Source organism: Brachyhypopomus gauderio, chromosome 1 (genome assembly GCF_052324685.1).
Source record: "Brachyhypopomus gauderio isolate BG-103 chromosome 1, BGAUD_0.2, whole genome shotgun sequence".
NCBI lineage: Eukaryota > Metazoa > Chordata > Actinopteri > Gymnotiformes > Hypopomidae > Brachyhypopomus > Brachyhypopomus gauderio.
This window is the reverse complement of record NC_135211.1, coordinates 5,083,401-5,103,283: the sequence shown is the minus strand read 5'-3', so window position 1 is coordinate 5,103,283 and position 19,883 is coordinate 5,083,401. Positions and strand designations below refer to the sequence as shown.

Genomic DNA, 19,883 nt, shown 5'->3' with positions numbered 1-19,883 from the left:
CAGACTACGAGATGTTATATTTCCTCTCCTTTAGCGAAAGCAGTTAACGAGGTTTGTTTAATATTTGTTTCTACGTGAATGTTAGTCTGCTAATGCAGGTATATGTATCGCATTTCTTAAAGACGTGAATTGTATCGAACATGTTACATTTGCTTTAGTTACATTAATGAAGTTAAAGGATAAATGCCATGATCTTTGTCATTTATAGCAAATATCTTTGCAATCCTGTATTTGTAGTTCTCACGATGGGAAATGAGTTTGTTACACCATAAACCATCCGTCTTCACAAAGAACTGTTGCTGCTTGTGGTCATTAAGGGGAGGCACAGTGAGAACTCGTCTGCGCGGTGCAGGCAGTGAACACCCAGCGAAAGTCGTATCCTCCGTATGCCATCTCTAGGCTTCATCCACGTCATGCAAGAGCGGCGCGTACTACGGAGTACAAGAAATTAAGTGCTATAAGTTTGTCAAACTGCTGTTAAAAGACGGACTTCATTCATTTTATCGTTAAAATCGAATGCTGGTGTACATTCATGCTCGTCTGTTAGAGTGATTGTAAAAATTAAGATAACTAATTGTCACAGTTAAGTGTTGTTCGGTCGTAAGCATTTCGATTTATCATATTTTATTCAGGAAACTGTTCTTTGCAGTGTTTTATTCAGATTATTCTGTGTTCAAGGTAGTATATTCTACAGTAGCAGTATAATTAAGACAAAGGATTAAATTTAGACTAATGGCAGAAAATAGTGAATCCCTCAGAAGTGACGGTCAGAATGAGATGGTGGTAGCTGCTCTCAAACCTTCATCTCAGCAGACAGCACAACAAGAAAATCCCCAAGTAGAGGCAGAAATGCACCCAAAGACCGATGATGCGTCGCATATTGACGAGCAAAGTGAGCCTCGTAGAAGTCAAAGAATCCGAACCTTAACTGCAAAAGGGCAAGAACTGCATCATAAAAGATTCATGGAACTTGAACGTCGTTTTAAGGTACAGTACGAGAAGTGGGGAGTTCTTGTAAAGGATGCCATGCAAACGGTGAGCGGTCCTTGCACAGACAATGTGCTGCAAGACTTAATTTCCCAGGTAAGCAATGCTGCAACAGAGTTGAACCATGTGTATGAAGATCTGCGCAGAATTAAGGTTCCAAATAATGACATGCGCCGTAGAATGGATAAATGTGAAACTGTTACAAGAAAGGTTGCATCAAAAATATTGGATTGGATAGAAAGAAAAGAAGAGGCAGAAGGGGAGCCACTGGATTTGAATGACATTAAGTCAGTCATCTCATCCATTTCTTCAATTGGGTCAAGTTCTATTTCCAGACGGTCAAATTCTACTTGTTCTCAGAGCAGTTCAAATGTTACTTCCATATCTTCATTTTTAAAGCGGCAAGAGGCAGCTGCTGAGGTTGCTGCTAATCAGGCCACCTTACAAGTCTTGCAAGATCAAGAACGCCAATTAGGAGAAATTCAAACCCTTGAAGCTGAAAATAAAAGGATAATAGCTCAACAAACAGCAGATAGTTTAAGACGACGCTTAGAGAGAGAACAGGAAGAAACTAAACTACAAGCCCAGTTAGAGATTGAAAATGCAGCAAGACAGAAAATGTTAGATGAAAAGCGTAAAGAGCTGGAGCGTCTAGAAACAGTCAAACAGTTAAATGCTGCTAAGGCACGAATGCAAGTATACTCACAGAATTATGCTTGTGAAAGGGAATTTGAAGATGTAAGATGTAAATGTGAATCAAAGGATTGGAAAGAGGTACCTGGACACGGTAACCACCCTTTCCAATATCATCCTCCACAGCAAGTCGTAGTAAGCCCACAGCATGACAGCATTACATCCCTCGCAAGGATGCTGGCCGAATCGATCAGCATGAGTTGTCTGCCAATTCCAGAGCCAGCCATTTTTACTGGTGACCCACTCTGTTACAATGACTGGAAAGTATCCTTTCAGACACTAATAGATCGAAAAAATATTCCCGCCACTGAGAAACTTTATTATCTTCGTAAGTATGTGAGTGGAGCAGCAAAAAGGGCTATTGAGTGTTATTTCCTAGTAGGGACCGAAGCTGCCTATAGTGCTGCCTGGTCTGTCCTAGAAGAGAGGTTCGGAAATCCATTCATCATAGCCAAATCCTTCAGAGACATTCTCAAAGCATGGCCCAAGATAGGCCTAACGGACAGTGTGGCACTCAGGGATTTTGCAGACTTCCTTCGTGGTTGTGAAGCTGCCATGCAGGACATCAAGAGTCTTGAAATTCTCAATGATTGCAGTGAAAACCAGAACATGCTTTCTAAGCTTCCTGATTGGTTAGCATCAATGTGGAATAGGAAAGTGATAGAAATTGAAGAAGAAACAAACATGTTTCCTAGTTTTAGTCAATTTGTTAAATTCCTCACGAGAGAAGCCAACATCTCCTGCAACCCAGTTACTTCCCTTAACGCATTGAAGCACACTTCAAATTTCAGTGAGACTGAGATGTTTAGAGCGTCGAGACCACGGAGCCAAGGGATAAGAGCATTAGCTGCTCACACTGTTGAGAGTTCAGCTGTCACATGCACATTCTGTGAGATGTTAGGTCACAGTATCCATAAGTGTCGTAATTTCAGTGCAAGACCTGTAGCAGAGCGGCATAAATTTGTCTTGGAGAACAAATTGTGTTTTGGGTGTTTAAGGTTAGGTCATCGTTCCAAGAACTGCAATCATAGGAGCATCTGTGAGGTATGCCAGAAGGGACACCCAACTTGCTTGCACAAAGACCGTGCTAGAGATGATAGGAAGTACACAAGGCCAAGCAATGGAGAACTTGAAGGAGCACAACTATCACAAGAGAGGACACCAAGCACATCTCCACATGCTTTGTCCAATAGAGTCATAGTAGACAACGGCCTTACAAATACTTCCACAATAATTCCTGTATGGGTATCAGCCACAAGTGAACCACATCAAGAAATTCTAGTGTACGCACTTTTGGACACTCAGAGCGATTCAACATTCATTCTGGAAGAGACAGCAGAAGCTCTCAGTGTTAGGAAAGAACCAGTCCAGTTAAGGCTCTCCACAATGACTTCAAAGAGTATGGTTGTAGCTTGCCACAAGTTGATGGGTCTACAAGTTAGAGGTTTCTATTCAGATAAAAGTATTCTGCTGCCAGTGACTTACTCACGAGAATTCATCCCTGCGAGTAGAGAGCATATTCCGACACCAGAGACTGCACGAGCATGGCCTCATCTTGAGCATATTGCCGGAGAAATTGCTCCACAACAGAGCTGTGAGATCGGGCTCTTGATTGGTTACAATTGTTCTCAAGCTCTCCTCCCGCGTGAAGTTGTGTATGGTGAAGAGAACCAACCCTTTGCGCAGAGAACAGACTTGGGATGGAGCATCATTGGATGTAGCAACCTTCACATCGACTATGGAGACGCAATTGGAGTAAGTCATCAAGTTATGGTGATGCCAGTGATCCCAAGCCTTCAGTCCTCTTCAGAGTTGAAGGGCGAGATTCACTTTGTCTGCAGAACACAGGTTAGAGAGATGGTTGCTCCACCAGACATAATTAAGGCACTTGAGTCTGACTTTTGTGAAACAGTTACAGAAGATAAACAGATCTCCCAAGAAGACCTACAGTTTCTAACACAACTGAAAGAAGAGATATGTATTAAGGATGATGGACACTATGAGATGCCTCTACCGTTTAAGGAAGCAAGGCCCAGTCTACCTAACAATAGGATATGCGCTGTACACCGTTTAAAATGCTTGGAGAAGAAACTTAGAAGAAGCAAGCAATACTACCTGGACTATACAAATTTTATGAATGACATCATAGCCAACGGTGATGCAGAACAGGTTCCAGAAGACGACATTAATAAGCAACCAGTGTGGTACATCCCACATCACGGGGTTTACCACCCAAGAAAACCTGGGAAGATACGCGTCGTCTTTGACTGTTCTGCGAAGTTTCAGGGTACGTGTCTGAACGAGCATCTCCTGACTGGTCCTGAGCTAACGAACACCTTGGTGGGCGTACTCTGCCGTTTTAGAAAGGGTCAGATAGCAGTGATATGTGACATAGAGCGCATGTTCCACCAATTCCATGTGAAGGCAAAGGATAAGGATCACCTGCGATTTCTATGGTGGGAGAATGGAGAGTTAGATTCTCAACCTTTAGTTTACAGGATGAGAGTTCATTTATTTGGTGCTGCCTCTTCACCCGGCTGTGCCAACTACGGTCTCAAGCATATTGCTGCTGTGGGACGAGGATGTTTCAGTGATCTCTCAGTCAGATTCATTGAAAGGAACTTCTATGTAGATGATGGATTATTGAGTGTGTCATCCTCAGAAGCCGCCATTCAAATTGTGAAAGAAGTCAGAGAAATTTGTAAGACAGGCGGACTTCGACTGCACAAGTTCATCTCTAATAGCAATGAAGTCTTGGCAACGATTCCCAAGGAAGAGCATGCTGAAAAGGTTGAGGATCCATATATGATGTTAGATAAAACACATGTAGAAGGAGTGCTTGGTGTGTCATGGTGTGTTACATCGGATGAATTTCAGTTTAGAGTGACACTGAAGCAGAACCCACTGACAAGAAGGGGAGTCTTGTCAACAGTAGCTTCAATATATGATCCACTTGGGTTTATAGCACCTTTAATCCTGACAGGAAAGCAAGTCTTACAGCATATGTGTGTTGGAAAAGTTAGTTGGGATGATCCACTCCCTGTTGATCTCCAGCCTAAATTGGAGGCCTGGCTCCACGATCTTCAAAATCTGTCAGAGGTGAAAATCCAAAGATGTTACATGCCATCAGACTTCAAGGATGTTCAGCGCTATGAGCTACATCATTTTGCTGACGCCAGTCTTTCTGGCTATGGAGCATGTTCATATCTGAGAGGAATCAATGCAACAGGGGAGATTTACTGCTCCCTAGTTATGGGGAAGTCTAGAGTTGCCCCCATGAAATTTATGACCATCCCAAGACTTGAACTTTCAGCTGCGGTTGTCGCTGTGCGAATAAGCGATATGCTTAAGAGGGAGTTGGAGATAAATGCACTACAAGAATATTTCTGGACAGATTCGAAGGTTGTACTTGGTTACATAAACAATGATGCCAAGAGATTCCATCTTTTTGTGGCAAATCGAATCCAACGCATCAGACAAAGCACAAAGCCTGAACAGTGGAGGTATGTGTCCTCAGAACAGAATCCGGCAGATCATGCCTCCAGGGGGCTTATAGGAGAACAGCTTCTAAATTCCAACTGGTTCACAGGACCGGAATTTCTTTGGAACAGAGAACTTCCTAGAGAAGAAGTTATGGTGGGAGAGTCTGTGGACAGTGACCCAGAACTACGGAAGGTAACTATTCACGACACTCAAGCGACAGAAGAAAGATCCTTACAAGATCGGCTCTGTAAATTCTCTGACTGGACAAGAGCAGTGAAAGCAGTTGCCAGGCTTAAGCGATGGATCAAGGAAATTAAACACTTACAATCTAGGTCTGGAGAAGCCACCAGCTTGGCTGAGAGAAGTGAAGCAGAGCTCACTATTATTAAGATGTCTCAAGAGAAGGCCCTTTTCAAGGAAATTCAGCATATCAAGAATCAGAGCATGCCGAATGTTCGGGATATGACTAAGTTGCACAGACTGAACCCATTTCTTGATGAGCAAGGCATTCTCAGAGTGGGAGGTCGCTTATCACATGCTACTCTTCATCCACATGTACGACATCCAGCAATCCTTCCAAAGGATAGCCATACTTCAATGTTGCTCATCAAGCATTATCACGAGAAAGTACATCACCAAGGACGGGGAATGACCATGAATGAGCTGAGGTCTAATGGCGTGTGGATCCTGGCATGCAGTGGTGCAGTTTCTTCTTACATCTACAAGTGTACTAAATGCAGGAAATTTAGATGATGTGCTGAGGAACAAAGAATGGCTGACCTTCCAGAAGAGCGTACAGAGGCAACTCCTCCCTTTGTATATTGTGGGATGGACTGCTTTGGACCATTTCATGTGAAAGATGGGAGAAGAGAGTTAAAGCGCTATGGCCTGCTGTTTACCTGCATGTGTTCAAGAGCAGTACACATTGAGATGCTCGAGGATCTATCCACTGATTCTTTCATTAATGCCTTACGCTCATTCATTGCTATAAGAGGTGCTGTTCGTCAAATTCGGTGTGATCAAGGTACCAATTTTATGGGTGCAAGAAATGAGTTCATTGAAGCTGCAAGGGGAATGAACCAAGAGCAAGTGAAAGCACTAGGTTGTGAGTTTCTCATGAACACACCATCTTCAAGCCATATGGGAGGTATTTGGGAAAGGCAAATACGCACAGTAAGAAGTATACTGATGTCTGTTCTCGATCATTCAGCAGGGCGACTTGATAGTGCCTCTTTACGCACCTTCCTATATGAAGTAATGGCTATCATAAACAGTAGACCACTCACTACTGAACATCTGAACAACCCACACGGTCCAGAGCCTCTCACACCGAACCATATCTCGACAATGAAGTCCAAGATCATTTTACCCCCACCGGGAAGGTTCATTAAAGAAGATCTTTACCTTCACAAGAGGTGGCGCAGGGTGCAATACTTGGCCAATGACTTCTGGTTTCGTTGGAAGAAGGAATACCTTCTTAATCTTCAAGCTAGGCAGAAATGGAACAAGGATCGGAGGAATGCAGAGGTCAACGACATCGTTATTCTGCAAGATGACTCTGCTCCACGGAATCAGTGGAAGTTAGCAAGAGTACTGGAAGTATACCTAGGACGTGACGGGAAAGTGAGGAAGGTGAAACTACTTGTTGGTGACTCAAATCTGGATAAATATGGCAAACGCACTGCCAAGCCTATCTTCTTAGAGAGACCCATTCATAAAACGGTGATCTTGCTAGAAGCTACTGATAGGATTTAGATAGTGGTTATTCTCTACCACATCTAGTTTGTTAGTAGAGAACATTTGTCAGCTCTTGATTGAAAATCATAAGTGATTTGGTGGGAGTGTAGCTGACAGACGAGTTGTTTACTTTTGTGCGGTTGTGTTTAGTGTTGCTATAGAGACGAACGGTTTTTCTTGGGGTCCGGGTTGCTTGTAGACAACTGCTGATTTTACACTCCACTTCGCTGTTTTTCTTTCTTTCTCTTTTTGATTTGAAGAGCACATGTGTTTACTTTAAGTTGTCGTCGTGTTGGTGTTATTCTTTATATTCTCAAGTTCATTGTCTAAGATAAAGTAACTACTACTGAAGAGAAGTTCATCTGACTTTCGTCAGACTACGAGATGTTATATTTCCTCTCCTTTAGCGAAAGCAGTTAACGAGGTTTGTTTAATATTTGTTTCTATGTGAATGTTAGTCTGCTAATGCAGGTATATGTATCGCATTTCTTAAAGACGTGAATTGTATCGAACATGTTACATTTGCTTTAGTTACATTAATGAAGTTAAAGGATAAATGCCATGATCTTTGTCATTTATAGCAAATATCTTTGCAATCCTGTATTTGTAGTTCTCACGATGGGAAATGAGTTTGTTACACCATAAACCATCCGTCTTCACAAAGAACTGTTGCTGCTTGTGGTCATTAAGGGGAGGCACACCTACTATCTTGCCTAAATTTTAATAATAGATGGTGTGTTTCTCCAGGGCATCTTAATTTTACCAGAGATTATTTTAGCTACCTTTGGTGCCACAGCATCAATACAGTTCATAACTATGTGTGTGAATGTTTCAACTAACTCATTCCCATTTTCTGAGAGAGGAGGAAGGGACTGTATCATGTCTGTGAAGGCCACGGCACTGCCAGCACTGAGATAACGTGCGCTTTATTGTGTTACAATCCTGTTATTGTGCGCTTTTCACTGAGTATTCTAGTAGATAATGACATATTGAAAAATACACCAAAATAATCATTGCAACATCAGTAATTTCAGTATTATTAACCTCTATGCATTTAGAAATGATCAAATCTAAAATGTGGCCCTGCTTATGAGTTGGGCTTGATACATGCTGTATGAGATCAAAAGAGTTAAGCATCCTCATGAATTCTGAAGTGTTGGATTTGTGGATATATCCATGTGAATATTAAAATCCCCAGCAATTAAAACATAATCAAAATCAATTAAAATCCTAGAAAGCATTTCTGCAAAATCTGTATGTAGTCTCGGAGGATGATAGATAACAATCAAAAGAACTGAATAAGTACTGTACTTCAATTAATTTAGCTATTATAAAAGACTTGTTTGTGAGTGAGTGGACATTTAGTAAGGAGACTTTGAAGACTTGATGTGTTTGATCAGCATAGCTTACATCACTTGTGCATTTCACCGGAATCAAATTTTGTTTGTTACAATATTTTCTTATGATTACATTTTTATTTCAATTTTGAGAGCCATGCCACCGGCTATTTAAAATAACTGGAATGTAAGACTAACTAGGAGCATGGGTTCCAGTGTGTCAGACCTGGTGTATGATGATGCATTAATGCATCAGTATATAGGGGATGAAATACAAAAACAACAAGATCCACAATGCTTTGGTGTAACTCTAGCTAGGAAAAGGGTTAAGACTGGTGGAGGTCAAATGTCCACAAGTTCCCTTACTGTTGAGGAGGATAAGACACTGGAGATACTGGGCCCCACAGCTACTGAAGGGATACCAGGGGATTTGATACAGGAGTATATAGCTTCAGAGTGGATCACCACTGTCAGCTAGGATATGTCCACCATCAAATGCACCGTCCCTAGCCATCTGACACTCCAGAATTGGCCCAGATGAAGGAGTCATGAGTACTCCCAGGCCACTTGGCCACAATGTCTGTAAAGAGGCCTTGGTGGATCCTTTACAGCAGATGTAGATGTAGGCTGGGAGTGTGTATGAGGATCAGAGTGACGTCCACTGCACCAACAACTCCTCGGATGTTTACAAGTGCATGAAAACCAATTTTGGTTTCATGTAATGCATCCCTAGTCCTTGGAAATGTATAGCAAGGTCCTAGGAAACGCAGATAGATATATATATATATATATTAGGGGTGGGCATAGATTAATTTTTTTAATCTAGATTAATCTCACTGAAATCTTGAAATTAATCTAGATTAATCTATATTAAAATGGCTCATATGCGTGCTACCCAAGTAATGACTAAAAGTCAGTTTTTGAGATAGGGTTTCTTAATACAGAGGGTGCATTAGACCAGGGGCTCATCTCCTGTTTCCAAAATGCATCAATGACTGCTTGAGAAGCTGTTCTACTTTGATACTTGAAGAAAAAAACATGCTCAATAAAATGTAGGCTACTCGTGTTCAACGGTTTATTCAGTTAAACATGAATTTGTAAGCCTACATACTGTACATTAAAAGGGGTTGATAACATGTTTATTCAGCTAAACATGATATTTGAAATGTAAGCCAACATTTAGTACATTTAACCTCACGGACGTAATTTGGGGGGTACTTTTTCAAAAGCCGATTTTGGTCCTCTGCAGTTTTAACGGTTAAAAAGAAATTTTAAAATAGCGACGAATCTAGCGCTAGGACCATGCAGAAAACGACCGCTCCGAGCTCCGCTCCGGTAATATTTTACGTTCCTAAAAATGAATTTTCCATGAAACAAACCTGGCGACTTCGTGGCTGCATCCATGTAAACACACGTACGATTTGTAATTCACAGGTTTGAAAACTCGTTCTCGCCCCTACTGTGCAATTTGGTTAGGAATACAGCCGAGCTAAACTATCAAGTTGAAAGTCATCATAGTTTGCTTACCCATTTTGACCCAGTTCCCAACCCAACTTTAAGAATAGATTAACGGCGATAATTTTTATATCGCCCGATAAGAGTATCAAATTAACGAACGCCGTTAACGCCCCACCACTAATATATATATATATATTTAGATATGTCAGCTTAGCTTAGTCCGTGGGCATCACCAACAGTCTGCAGAAGCCCACCTGGCATAAAATCAGAGGCGGTCTTTGCATAGAGGCATGGCTAGGCAACTGCCTTGGGCCCCTCCAACTGCAGCCCACTGTAGGGGCCCCCTGATTAGCTAAATTATTTCTCGCATATTAATGTTGATGGGCCCCCTAGCTAAATTTGCCTTGAGCCCCCAAATTGCTAAGTCCGCCACTGCATAAAATCGGAGGGCTGTCAGTAACTGCATCGTGGGGCTAAGGGCAAAATTCTGCATTCAGGCGAACTGAATACGTGGCTTCGTGGATTACGTCGTCTTCTTAAATTATATCTTCTATTCAAAGCCAATACTCCGAAGAGCTGCCATGTTCATCACACAAGCACAATTGCTAGCCTTAATCCAAGATACTTATATGTGCTGCCGATTAATCGATCCATTTTATTGGTCAAGTTAAAACAAGCTTAATATGCCAACTTGTATCCACTTCTTAGCAAAGAATACATGAATTGTGAAAGTTTGAAACGCTAGTAACTGCATGATGATGAATGGAGAGATTTAATTAAATATTGGGAACATATCAACTAATGCTAAATAATTCAAAGTAGTACATTTGATTTTTGTTGACACAATGTGGTATATGCGATGTAATTACTTCAAAAGAAAATAGGCTACTAGGCTAATTATACACATAAACGCAAATGTTGTAATGCCGTGATTAAAACCAGCGCGAGTGAAATTAGCGCCTCTATCCTTTTTGAGGTAGAACTGCACGTGAGCTTCGAGTTCAGAAGTACTTAGTGAGTTACGAATGGGTCCAGAGATTCTTAAGTTACGAACGACTAAGAATGACGTAAGTTACGAAGAGTTTCGGGAAACACTCGTAAATTTAAGAATATTCGTAAGTACGAGGTTACAAAGTACTTAGAGTTACGAACGTTTCAGGAAACCCACCCCTGTTCATTTACTGGACTTTAAAACAATTGCAACATATTTATTTCACAACCCAAGCATTTTATCTCTATGCATATGAAATCTCAAAACATCAGTACTTATCGCAGAACATGACCACAATGTGACTTTCAGGGCAGTATGGGGCCTTATGCGGCAGGGGTGTGGGGGGCTACCTCGGCCTTCTCCAAGTCCAGGTGTTTGCTGATGGTGGAGACCAGGCAGCACAGACACTCCAGACTCTCCTCAACTTGCTTCTTCAGTAGCTTCACCACACAACCATGCATGGTGGACTCTGACAGCTTCTTCAGCTTGAACAGCTCACCAAATGAATATGATGTTGCCAAGGGAACGGTGGCGAGCCTTGTCCTTGGCCTCGTCCTTCAGCCTCTGACCCTCCTCTTCTTGGGCGGAGACAACAAACAGGAAGTCAGGTCAGACATTGAGCAGTGACTTATTGTGTAATAACGAGGGCTGTGTGTACTGTGCGTCTCAGGTATTACAGTTAAGTTCTGATTGGGCTCATCATCACATTTAGACCTAAAGGTGCTACTCAGTCATGGTTTTAAGTAGAAATGGATGGGCCTGGGCCATACAAAACCCTAGTGCCCTGCAGAACTAATAGTGGGGTTTTCACCACAACACAATGTTGGCCCTGATCTTCTGCTCAGACAGTGAGTGTAGTGCTGAGCTACAACCAATGAGAACACAAGAAAGGGAATGAGGGGAAACCCTGCTGAGGTGTGGTACAGCATCCACACATGTTCCTGCTTTACCTTCATTCATATTATACACTAATGTTATACATATACATTGTTGTCTGTAGTTTGTTGTTGTTCTCAGATACTTCCAATTCACAATGACACCACTAAAAATAGACCAGGATAGATCCAGCAGGGCTGATATTTTACTGGATCTATGACAGTGAGTCTGAAACACCTGAACTCAATCATTACAGGTGTCCATATACTTTTGGACATAGTGTGTGTGTGTGTGTTTGTGTGTACCTTATCCAGGACCACAGTGCATGGTTTATTCATGCTGGCACTGATGAACTGGAGCCCCAGCAGAAACTCTCGGACATATTTCTTCTTCTCTTCTGGGTTCAGGGGATCAGGGAGGACCAGATCAGTAACACAGTACACAAACATACCAACAACCAACCAAGCTTAACACCAACCTATTAGCTTTGTAAAATTTGTAAGACAAAAGCCAACGTTTTCTAACTTAATAACGTGATTAACATTTAATTTATTTAATTACAGCTATTTGCAACTTTAGCATGTTGGGATGAAGTACATTTTTGTGGCACTGATACAAGGACATAAGATCACCAATATCTTCAGCTACCATTAGCTAGCATTAACTAGCATTAGCTAATCACGTGTCATGTGGCAAGAGGGAAGTCTCAAACATTCTTGCTTTGTAAAACATATTTTTCCTCCTATGACCAAGTGTAGCAAACTCTCTTTTTTCCTCCTACCCTCTTTGTACTGCTCTGTGGGCATGGCTGGAGTGGGGTCCTGTGGTCGGATTTTGGAGCTTGTGGCTTCTGGCTGTGGGGGTGTTGATCAGAAGTCTGGAGGGGGTCAGTCAACCATGGAAAAAAGCCAATGCCTACACAGGTGTCCATAGGCAAAGGTGAACCTCCCTAAAACCCTCGACAGTTACACAGCACAATCAAGTGAAACTCTGGGCACCATCTAATATGGTCTTGGTTCTACCCTTCTGGGACTACACTGACACTACAGCCTTAAGTACTGAATTATCTCTCACTGAAAGTCAGATTTTTTTGTTTGCATAGTCTTTTCAGTGTGGTAATAGTTTTAATAGATCCCTAACTCAAACTGACTTCCATGTACCAATAAGAAATATACTCCAACCCCACCATCATAGGGAGTTTTTCCTTGCCACTGTCGCCTTTGGCTTGCTCATTAGGGATCTGGACCCATACGATTGTAAAGCTGCTTTGTGACAACATGTGTTGTGAAAAGCGCTATATTAATAAATTTGACTTTGACTTTGACTAATGGGATGGCTCATGAATATTCATGTTGCTGCTTTAAAACGTGCTTTGAGCATATATCAGCAATACCACTGTTCCTTCCCCAACGTAGTTGAATAACTTGTTCGCTGGACTTCTAACATGCTGTTGTTGACAGTTTAATAGTTTAAGGACTAAAAAAAGATCAGGCGGAGTGGAGATGTACCTAATGCATTACAATGTGATGAATTCATAGTTGTCTGTGTAAAGTAGGATATCTTTTCTATAACTGTATAAAACTGTTACCATAATGTTGTTTTATAAGAATTTTAGCAAAATTGTCAAAACAAGTCCACAACACACCTGGAAGGAGAAAATATTTGTGGTACAGCCCAGTTCAGAATGAGGTGTCTGCTTCAGCCAGGAAGCCAGTATGCTTTAGTGTTACCTGTGGGGGTGCAGAGGCTGTGTCCTCCAGAAATCATCTCCTCTGTGATGTCCCTCCCACCCTGATTAGGGTCTTGAATCCTTATCTAAAGGTGGGGAGGGAGAGAGAGAGAGAGAGAGAGAGAGAGAGAGGGTTGTACTATTCTTTCTTACTCTTTTGCTTTAGCCCTTCATTAATGATCAGTAATATTTTTTAAGATTATATATGTATATGTACGCATGTGTAACAGTGCAGCGAGGGGAAACAGGTTCAAGTGAGAGTCAAAGTTCATGCAACAAACCCAACCAGGTGTTGCATTACTCTTTGAAGTGTCAGTTACTGGATATTGTCAATAATGATCCCCCAATAATAACCCTCACCCACCTACAAATCAAACTCAACATACAAGTCCACCTCAATAAAAGAAGCACTGTTAATACAGCAGCAGTATAACACCTGATTGTAATATCAGAGGTTTAGAGGCATCCTAATTACTGAAGTCACTTCACTGCAGTGTCAGCCCTGTAGACATTAAGTCTTCAGTGCAATAGTCATGGTATAACAAATTGACAAAGACCATCATTGGAGCTACAGAAAGCTCCACCATATAACATTATGATTCACAAGACTACATGTCAGCACCATCTTACTAAAGTCCACAGGTTCTGCAGAATCATAACGTCCAACACTTGCTGAGCATCACCAGAGAAGTTTATGACAAGACTGACATTGGCACCTTGTCTGTCGCCATAGAGACTGAAGACGGTGGCAATTGAATTACCTGTTTATAATAAATTACCTGTTTGCGTCCCCATTTGGTGGGGGTGGCTGGTTGCTGTGGGGGCAGAGCCTGCTGTTGCAGGGGGACAAGGATCATGACCAGGGGCTGGGCGGGGTAGTACATGAACTGGGGCTGGGCGGGGTATTATGCTCCAGATACAACACATGATGAGAACTGAACATTAGCGCACATGCACCAGCTTTGACACACAAAAACACTTTTGCCTTCAGATGGTACTATTCACAGAAAGACACAACGGTTTGTGGGCATACCGACAGTGCCAGACACTTTCATACATAAGTAACAATTAGACATTCAGACAGACGGTCCATCCAGCGCTCCATACTCCGCCCCATGCTCCGCTATGATATAACATATCTGCCGTGTTTAAAATTAATAACATAAAACGGTTAACTAGTGTGTCGTGAAGAACACAAATAAATAACAGCGGTTACAAGATTGACTTTGCAGATAGCTAAGCTAGCTAGCGTGCTAGCCCGTTTCCACGGGCCTTGAATCCCAGTCTGGTTGACGTGTCACCCCAGTAAAACCACCTTCCACAAAGTCTAATCAGCTAAAACGTATAATATGTACAATAACACAACAGCGCTGGGATTGTAAAATGTGGAAGTAGCTTGCTACAGTAGGTTAAGTATACTTAATCTATACTTAATTATTTTGTTAGCTAGGATCCAGAGTTCCAGGCTGTCCAGGCGTAGTAAACACTCTCAAATCTCCTCTACGGTGTTATCATTTAATACATTTTCTAGCTTAGCTGATCATATAATATACAAAACACAGAACTTAAAAGTAAACTATCTTAACACTTCAATGCTCTGATGAAGTAAATGCCAAAAGAATTGATGCAAGCTCCGCTGTCCTCACCTGTGCGTTGTCCCACCTGCTCAGATGAATGTTTTCTGCCCAGCCAACTACCTGCTAACAGAAGATATATAGAGATAAAATCCTACCGCTCCTAATGCAGAAGATCTATATGTAACTATATATAATGTACACATTTACTGCAAAATGTGTTTCTTCTAAGTTGACTGAGCAATGAAACAATGCGGACTAACGTAGTACTAATAGGGTTGGTCACTCGGACCTTCATACAACTGATGACCGCGCTGAAAACCGCTCTGAAAACGCCGTTTTACGGCGCTTTTGTGTCCATCCAAACGCGTTAAACGGCGTTTTGTAGTTTGCCAATGAGCAATAGAGTTTAACTTTATCGACCAAGCGATCGCTGCTTAATAATTCGTCCAGAAACGCTTCCGTTGAGTTGTGACTGGATTTCGTTTCTGAATGTGCAGCGTTTCCTAAATAGTGTAGCTACGCGATGTCACTTTCCGAAAACGCTTTTTGGTTGCATCGTACAGGTTTAGTCTTCTTGCAGTTCATTTATCACAAAATTTATATGCATCAACTTCAAATCTTTGTCAATGATTTCACTTAATTTTCTTATAAATTCAAGGTGATCGCTTGCATTTGGTTAAATATGGTTAGCTAGTAAACATCATATCTTAGTGAGTTTGTCTTATCTTAGTAAGTTTTACGATATACGAATAATGTATGAGGTGAATATTTAAACAGTTAAGCACTCTTGTTAATCATAAACCGATCAGCATCTGGAGCTAATAATTGGATAGAACTGTATATCTGCATCTGAAGTCAGCGCATATAATTTTAATTAAACTACAGATAGAAAATAGATCTATACATGTTTTATCGGAAGGGGTCACAAAATTCAGTGTTAATGATTGTGTTTCTTTGTATATTAGGCTTCTTCACCCCCAGGAAACACGTAAAAAGCCTTGAAATGCACACATCGCAGATGTGGAAGATTTTCTCATATCAAATTAAAAATGAAACGTGTTTACAGCCAATCATTTGTTATATGTTCATTCTATACCACATTTAGTGCCACAATGTATTAAATCAATACAATTTCAATAGTTTTACCAGTAATAAAGCTAGCCCTATAACCGATTAAAAACACACAGTGGCTCATGTTAAAAAATCCAAAAGTGAACGGTGTTCTGTCAGTTTGCCATGTTTTGTTAAAATGTCTTGCAGTGCACAAAGCAGATGTTTTGTGAATGTTCAATAAATAAAATAATTTTGTCTTTGGAGCTCAATAATTGCAAAAATAAAAAAGGAATACAAATACTGTGTGTGCGAGTGTGTGAGAGAGAGAAAGATCGAGAAAGAGAAAGATCGAGAAAGATCGAGACAGAGTTACGTCATTATACGTGTATGACGTCATCGAAACGGCTCTATAAAAGGCCCAGCTGTCGCCATCGATACAACCATTACGGTCAGGACGCGAACTGGACACAGCGAGTGGCAGATTACTATTGTCATTTCTACATTATTATCAAGGTCTTCATTCTCCAATATCAAAGGTAGGTCTAAAAATTCTTAAGGTAAACCAGTGGGAAACTGCTAGGCTATATGATAAGATTGTGTAAAATATTTCCATTATAAGAAGCTTGGAGAGTATACACAGAGTAGAGTATGTATGCTCCTGTACAGTATGTAACCGCCTTAGGAGAAGTGAAACTGGATATCCGTTCATGTATTTATAAATTGTTTAAAATATGTACCTATGTGTGGTGGCGGCACGACTGCCGAGCTGTGGGCGGCCCCCGGTCGTTGGTCCTACCCACCCTGCTGGGCAACCGGCCAGTTCAACTGGCCCGCCTGCAGGCGGTGTGAGCCGATCTGAGCGGTGGATTCGTCCCCCTCGCCGGTTGGACGTTTTTGTTAATTCTGGGGGGGCGTGTGTAGCGACTACTACTGAATTCCCTAACGGACAGGCACTTGGCCACTCAAGGCGTCTTAGCCCTTTAAGTGACACTGGGGGAGGTCTAATATTATTTTCTTAAATAAGAGATGTACTATGCATTTAGTGGAATACTGATCAATATATATTATTATATGGCTGGAAAAGCCCTATATATTATCACACTTCTTCCACACATTTGTGCGTTTAATACAGCACAAAGCGCTTAACGTACAGACTCCGTTCAACCTGCGTTTCGAAGGTCTCGATGCTGTGATTTGTGCTATGTGGTTTGAGTCGATAGTACGGTGGCTCTGAAAGCCCATCGCGATGCAAGCGGAAAACGCGCTGCAAATGCTTTAAAATGACAACACGTGCGCTACATTTCGGAAACGCGCTGCAAATTCAGTAACGCTGCAAAACCTGCCACAACACAACGGAAGTGTTTCTGGTCGAATTATTTTTTGCAGGGACTCTGCACGTTTTTAGCCATAACCAACAGTTGTGTTATACAGTTTCTCATTACGTTGAACGGGATTTAAGGTCTTTATGTGTAGTTGGCTAGCTACATTTAAAGAGCGTTAATAATTCCCCAAGCTAGCTATTTAGAAATTAATTTGTGTTAAATGGGATTTTTAAATCAGGGTTTTTAAGCTTTGGTTTCTGTCTAAATACCTAGCTAGCGAGCTACATTTAAGGAGCATTTGATGATGATGATGAGCTAAATGATGCAGCATGTATCAAAACGATTCACAACTAAAATCAAGAGTTGTGTTGGACTGTAATCACTTTCATACACACTGCACACCTTCATGCACACGCACAGACACATACCCAAAGAGGTGTTCTTCAACTACAGACACACATTATGCACACACATTACTCGCATTACACTAGGGCACACCTTTTCAAGCCCTATAGTATGATTAGGAAATGCTAATCTAGTTATTGATCTGTACTTCTTGTACTGTTTAAAACTCTGAATTTATGTGTTCAGATTAAGGGAATGTTACATTCATTAGGTCAAATTTAGAGATATAATTTAGTGTGTATTAGTAAACTAAAATGTAAGGTATTTTGTGTTTTTCCCAGTAGAAAATCAGTCATAATGATGAATATGAGTAAAGAAAAAAGCAGCCACCACTTCCCTGTAATTGCTGCAGTGCCACAGAGGAAGAGGAAGGAACGCCCGGTCTCCCAGAACTTAATCATGTTTGGCAAGGCCTTAAGATTGCCACCACTGGTGAACACTCCTGGAAATCAGGGTGGCAGAACAAGGCATCTTCCTTTCGTCCAAGACAAGCAGCAGACTATGTTCCCTCCCCTGGTCAGCAGGAACAATAAGACTCCAGACATTTCTGGGCAATTTGTCGTTCACAACAAGCTGCCCTCAAAGATTGTAAAATCCTCCAAGTCTGGTGGGACCCAGAACATGAGGGGCGTCCCAGTAATGGTGGAGGACAAGCCCAGACAACCAACCTGCCTCCCTCCACTGCTCATCAGGAGGGCAGCTCTGCATAAGGCAGAGCGTAGAGCTGTGAGCTCAGCTCCACCTCGTCCCTCCCGGGTGCTGCAGCTCAACAAGGACCCTGTGCCCCTGGACCACCGACCCTGGCGGTAAACTCCAGAGGCAGGTCAAGTGCCAGGCTGGACAGACTGTCTCCAAGCAGCCTGGAGACAAAGGAACATGGAGCACAAAGCTCATCCATCTGAATGTGCCAAGCCCTGTTCCTATGTGGTCTCTGGACTTCAAGGTGCGCAGGTCCTGGTGTCCCAGACCCCAAGGAAGGGAAGTTCAGAGGGTCAAGGTAAGAGTCACAACATTACTATATCAAATACACTCACTGACTGCTTTATGTGATTTTTTTTTTTTTTTTTTTTTTTTTTTACTAAACACTTTGTACAGTTATAGGTATACATGTTGTGTCCTGCTGCAACCCAATCCTGATTGTTAGGGTGTTTCTTAATTCACTGTGTTCTTTTCCACACCAGGGTGCTCTACAGCCTGCACAGGTGAAATGAAGGTGCTGCACCTGCTCATCAACCTGATATCGTCTGACATCCAGCATTACACATACTGGCATATATCAGTTCTTCGTAATTATCTTTAAATAAAAGCATTTTAAATGTGTGCATGTATCCTAACAATTTCCTTGTCTCACACACACACACAGTTCTGTACAACACACATTACATTTAGTTTCAGTAATCAAGTTCCAGTTGAGACTGTTGGTGGCTCCTGTCAACTGATTCAGTAATATCCACTACATAAATACTGAGTAGAGACCATCACACTGACATGTGAATGAGCAGGAGAGAGTGTAACATACTGACACAGGGGGGCAATAGCGTTCACTGCTCTTCTGAAAAAAAAAATGGCCAAGGTCCCTGGAGGGATTATTGTGATTAAGTGACTCCTACAGTCAGATGTTCATTTACATGTAAATGCCATGTAATACTGGATCTCCACAACCAGTAAAATAGACTTTCAATTATTCCTGTTCTTCATCTTAATTATGTATTCACCTTCATCTAAGGAATCAAACGCCTCAGGGTTTCAAGCTCCCTTATATTCTTCACTATTATCTACAATCTGAAACACTTAGCCTACGTCAACTTTAGACACATTTGCTATCTGTGATTTAAAGACTTGACCAACTGGTTATTTGGTTTAGAAGTGGTTTGTAGGCCAAACCTTTTTATGTTCATTCTGTTTTAGTTTATTTTAAATATTGTGAGGCCTTCACGTGCCTGTATGACCTTCATACAATGCCTGGGGTCCTGATGAGGCTCCTGGGGAATCTCCTCCCAGACCTGGACTAAAGCGTCAGTCAACTAATGGACAGTCTGTGGTGCAACATGCCGTTGGTGAATGGAATGAGACATGATGTCCCAGATGTGCTCAATTGGATTCAGGTCTGGGGAACGGGCAGGCCAGCCCATAGCATCAATGCCTTTATCATGCAGGAACTGCTGACACACTTCAGCTTCTGTCACGTCTGTCACATGCTCTGTGTGAAGCTGCTCTCATCCGTGAAGAGCACAG

General features: G+C 41.7%; 1 protein-coding gene and 1 long non-coding RNA gene across 6 annotated transcripts; one reads left to right on the top strand and one right to left on the bottom strand.

Annotated features, from left to right (window-relative positions):
- Positions 1–10,882: 10,882 nt before the first annotated feature.
- Positions 10,883–15,508, bottom strand: LOC143523365 (uncharacterized). Of its 4 annotated transcripts, XM_077017798.1 has the most exons (7): positions 15,158–15,508; positions 14,938–14,988; positions 14,071–14,124; positions 13,293–13,377; positions 12,344–12,477; positions 11,868–11,959; positions 10,883–11,261 (listed from the first exon to the last, which is right to left on the bottom strand). In XM_077017798.1, the coding sequence occupies exons 1-6, from the start codon at positions 15,161–15,163 to the stop codon at positions 11,897–11,899; spliced, it is 393 nt and encodes a 130-aa protein (XP_076873913.1). In that variant the 5' UTR covers positions 15,164–15,508; the 3' UTR covers positions 10,883–11,261; positions 11,868–11,896. The 4 variants fall into 4 exon arrangements, with proteins under 4 accessions (XP_076873913.1, XP_076874074.1, XP_076874142.1 ...); XM_077017959.1 differs by lacking the exon at positions 14,071–14,124 and having other exon boundaries at positions 14,938–14,991; XM_077018027.1 differs by lacking the exon at positions 14,071–14,124.
- Positions 15,509–16,373: 865 nt separating this feature from the next.
- On the top strand, positions 16,374–18,968 carry LOC143526537 (uncharacterized). 2 transcript variants are annotated; one of them, XR_013133887.1, is made up of 3 exons: positions 16,374–16,457; positions 17,930–18,645; positions 18,830–18,968. It is a non-coding gene; the product is annotated as an uncharacterized LOC143526537 (long non-coding RNA). The 2 variants fall into 2 exon arrangements; XR_013133888.1 differs by having other exon boundaries at positions 16,377–16,457; positions 17,933–18,645.
- Positions 18,969–19,883: the final 915 nt, after the last annotated feature.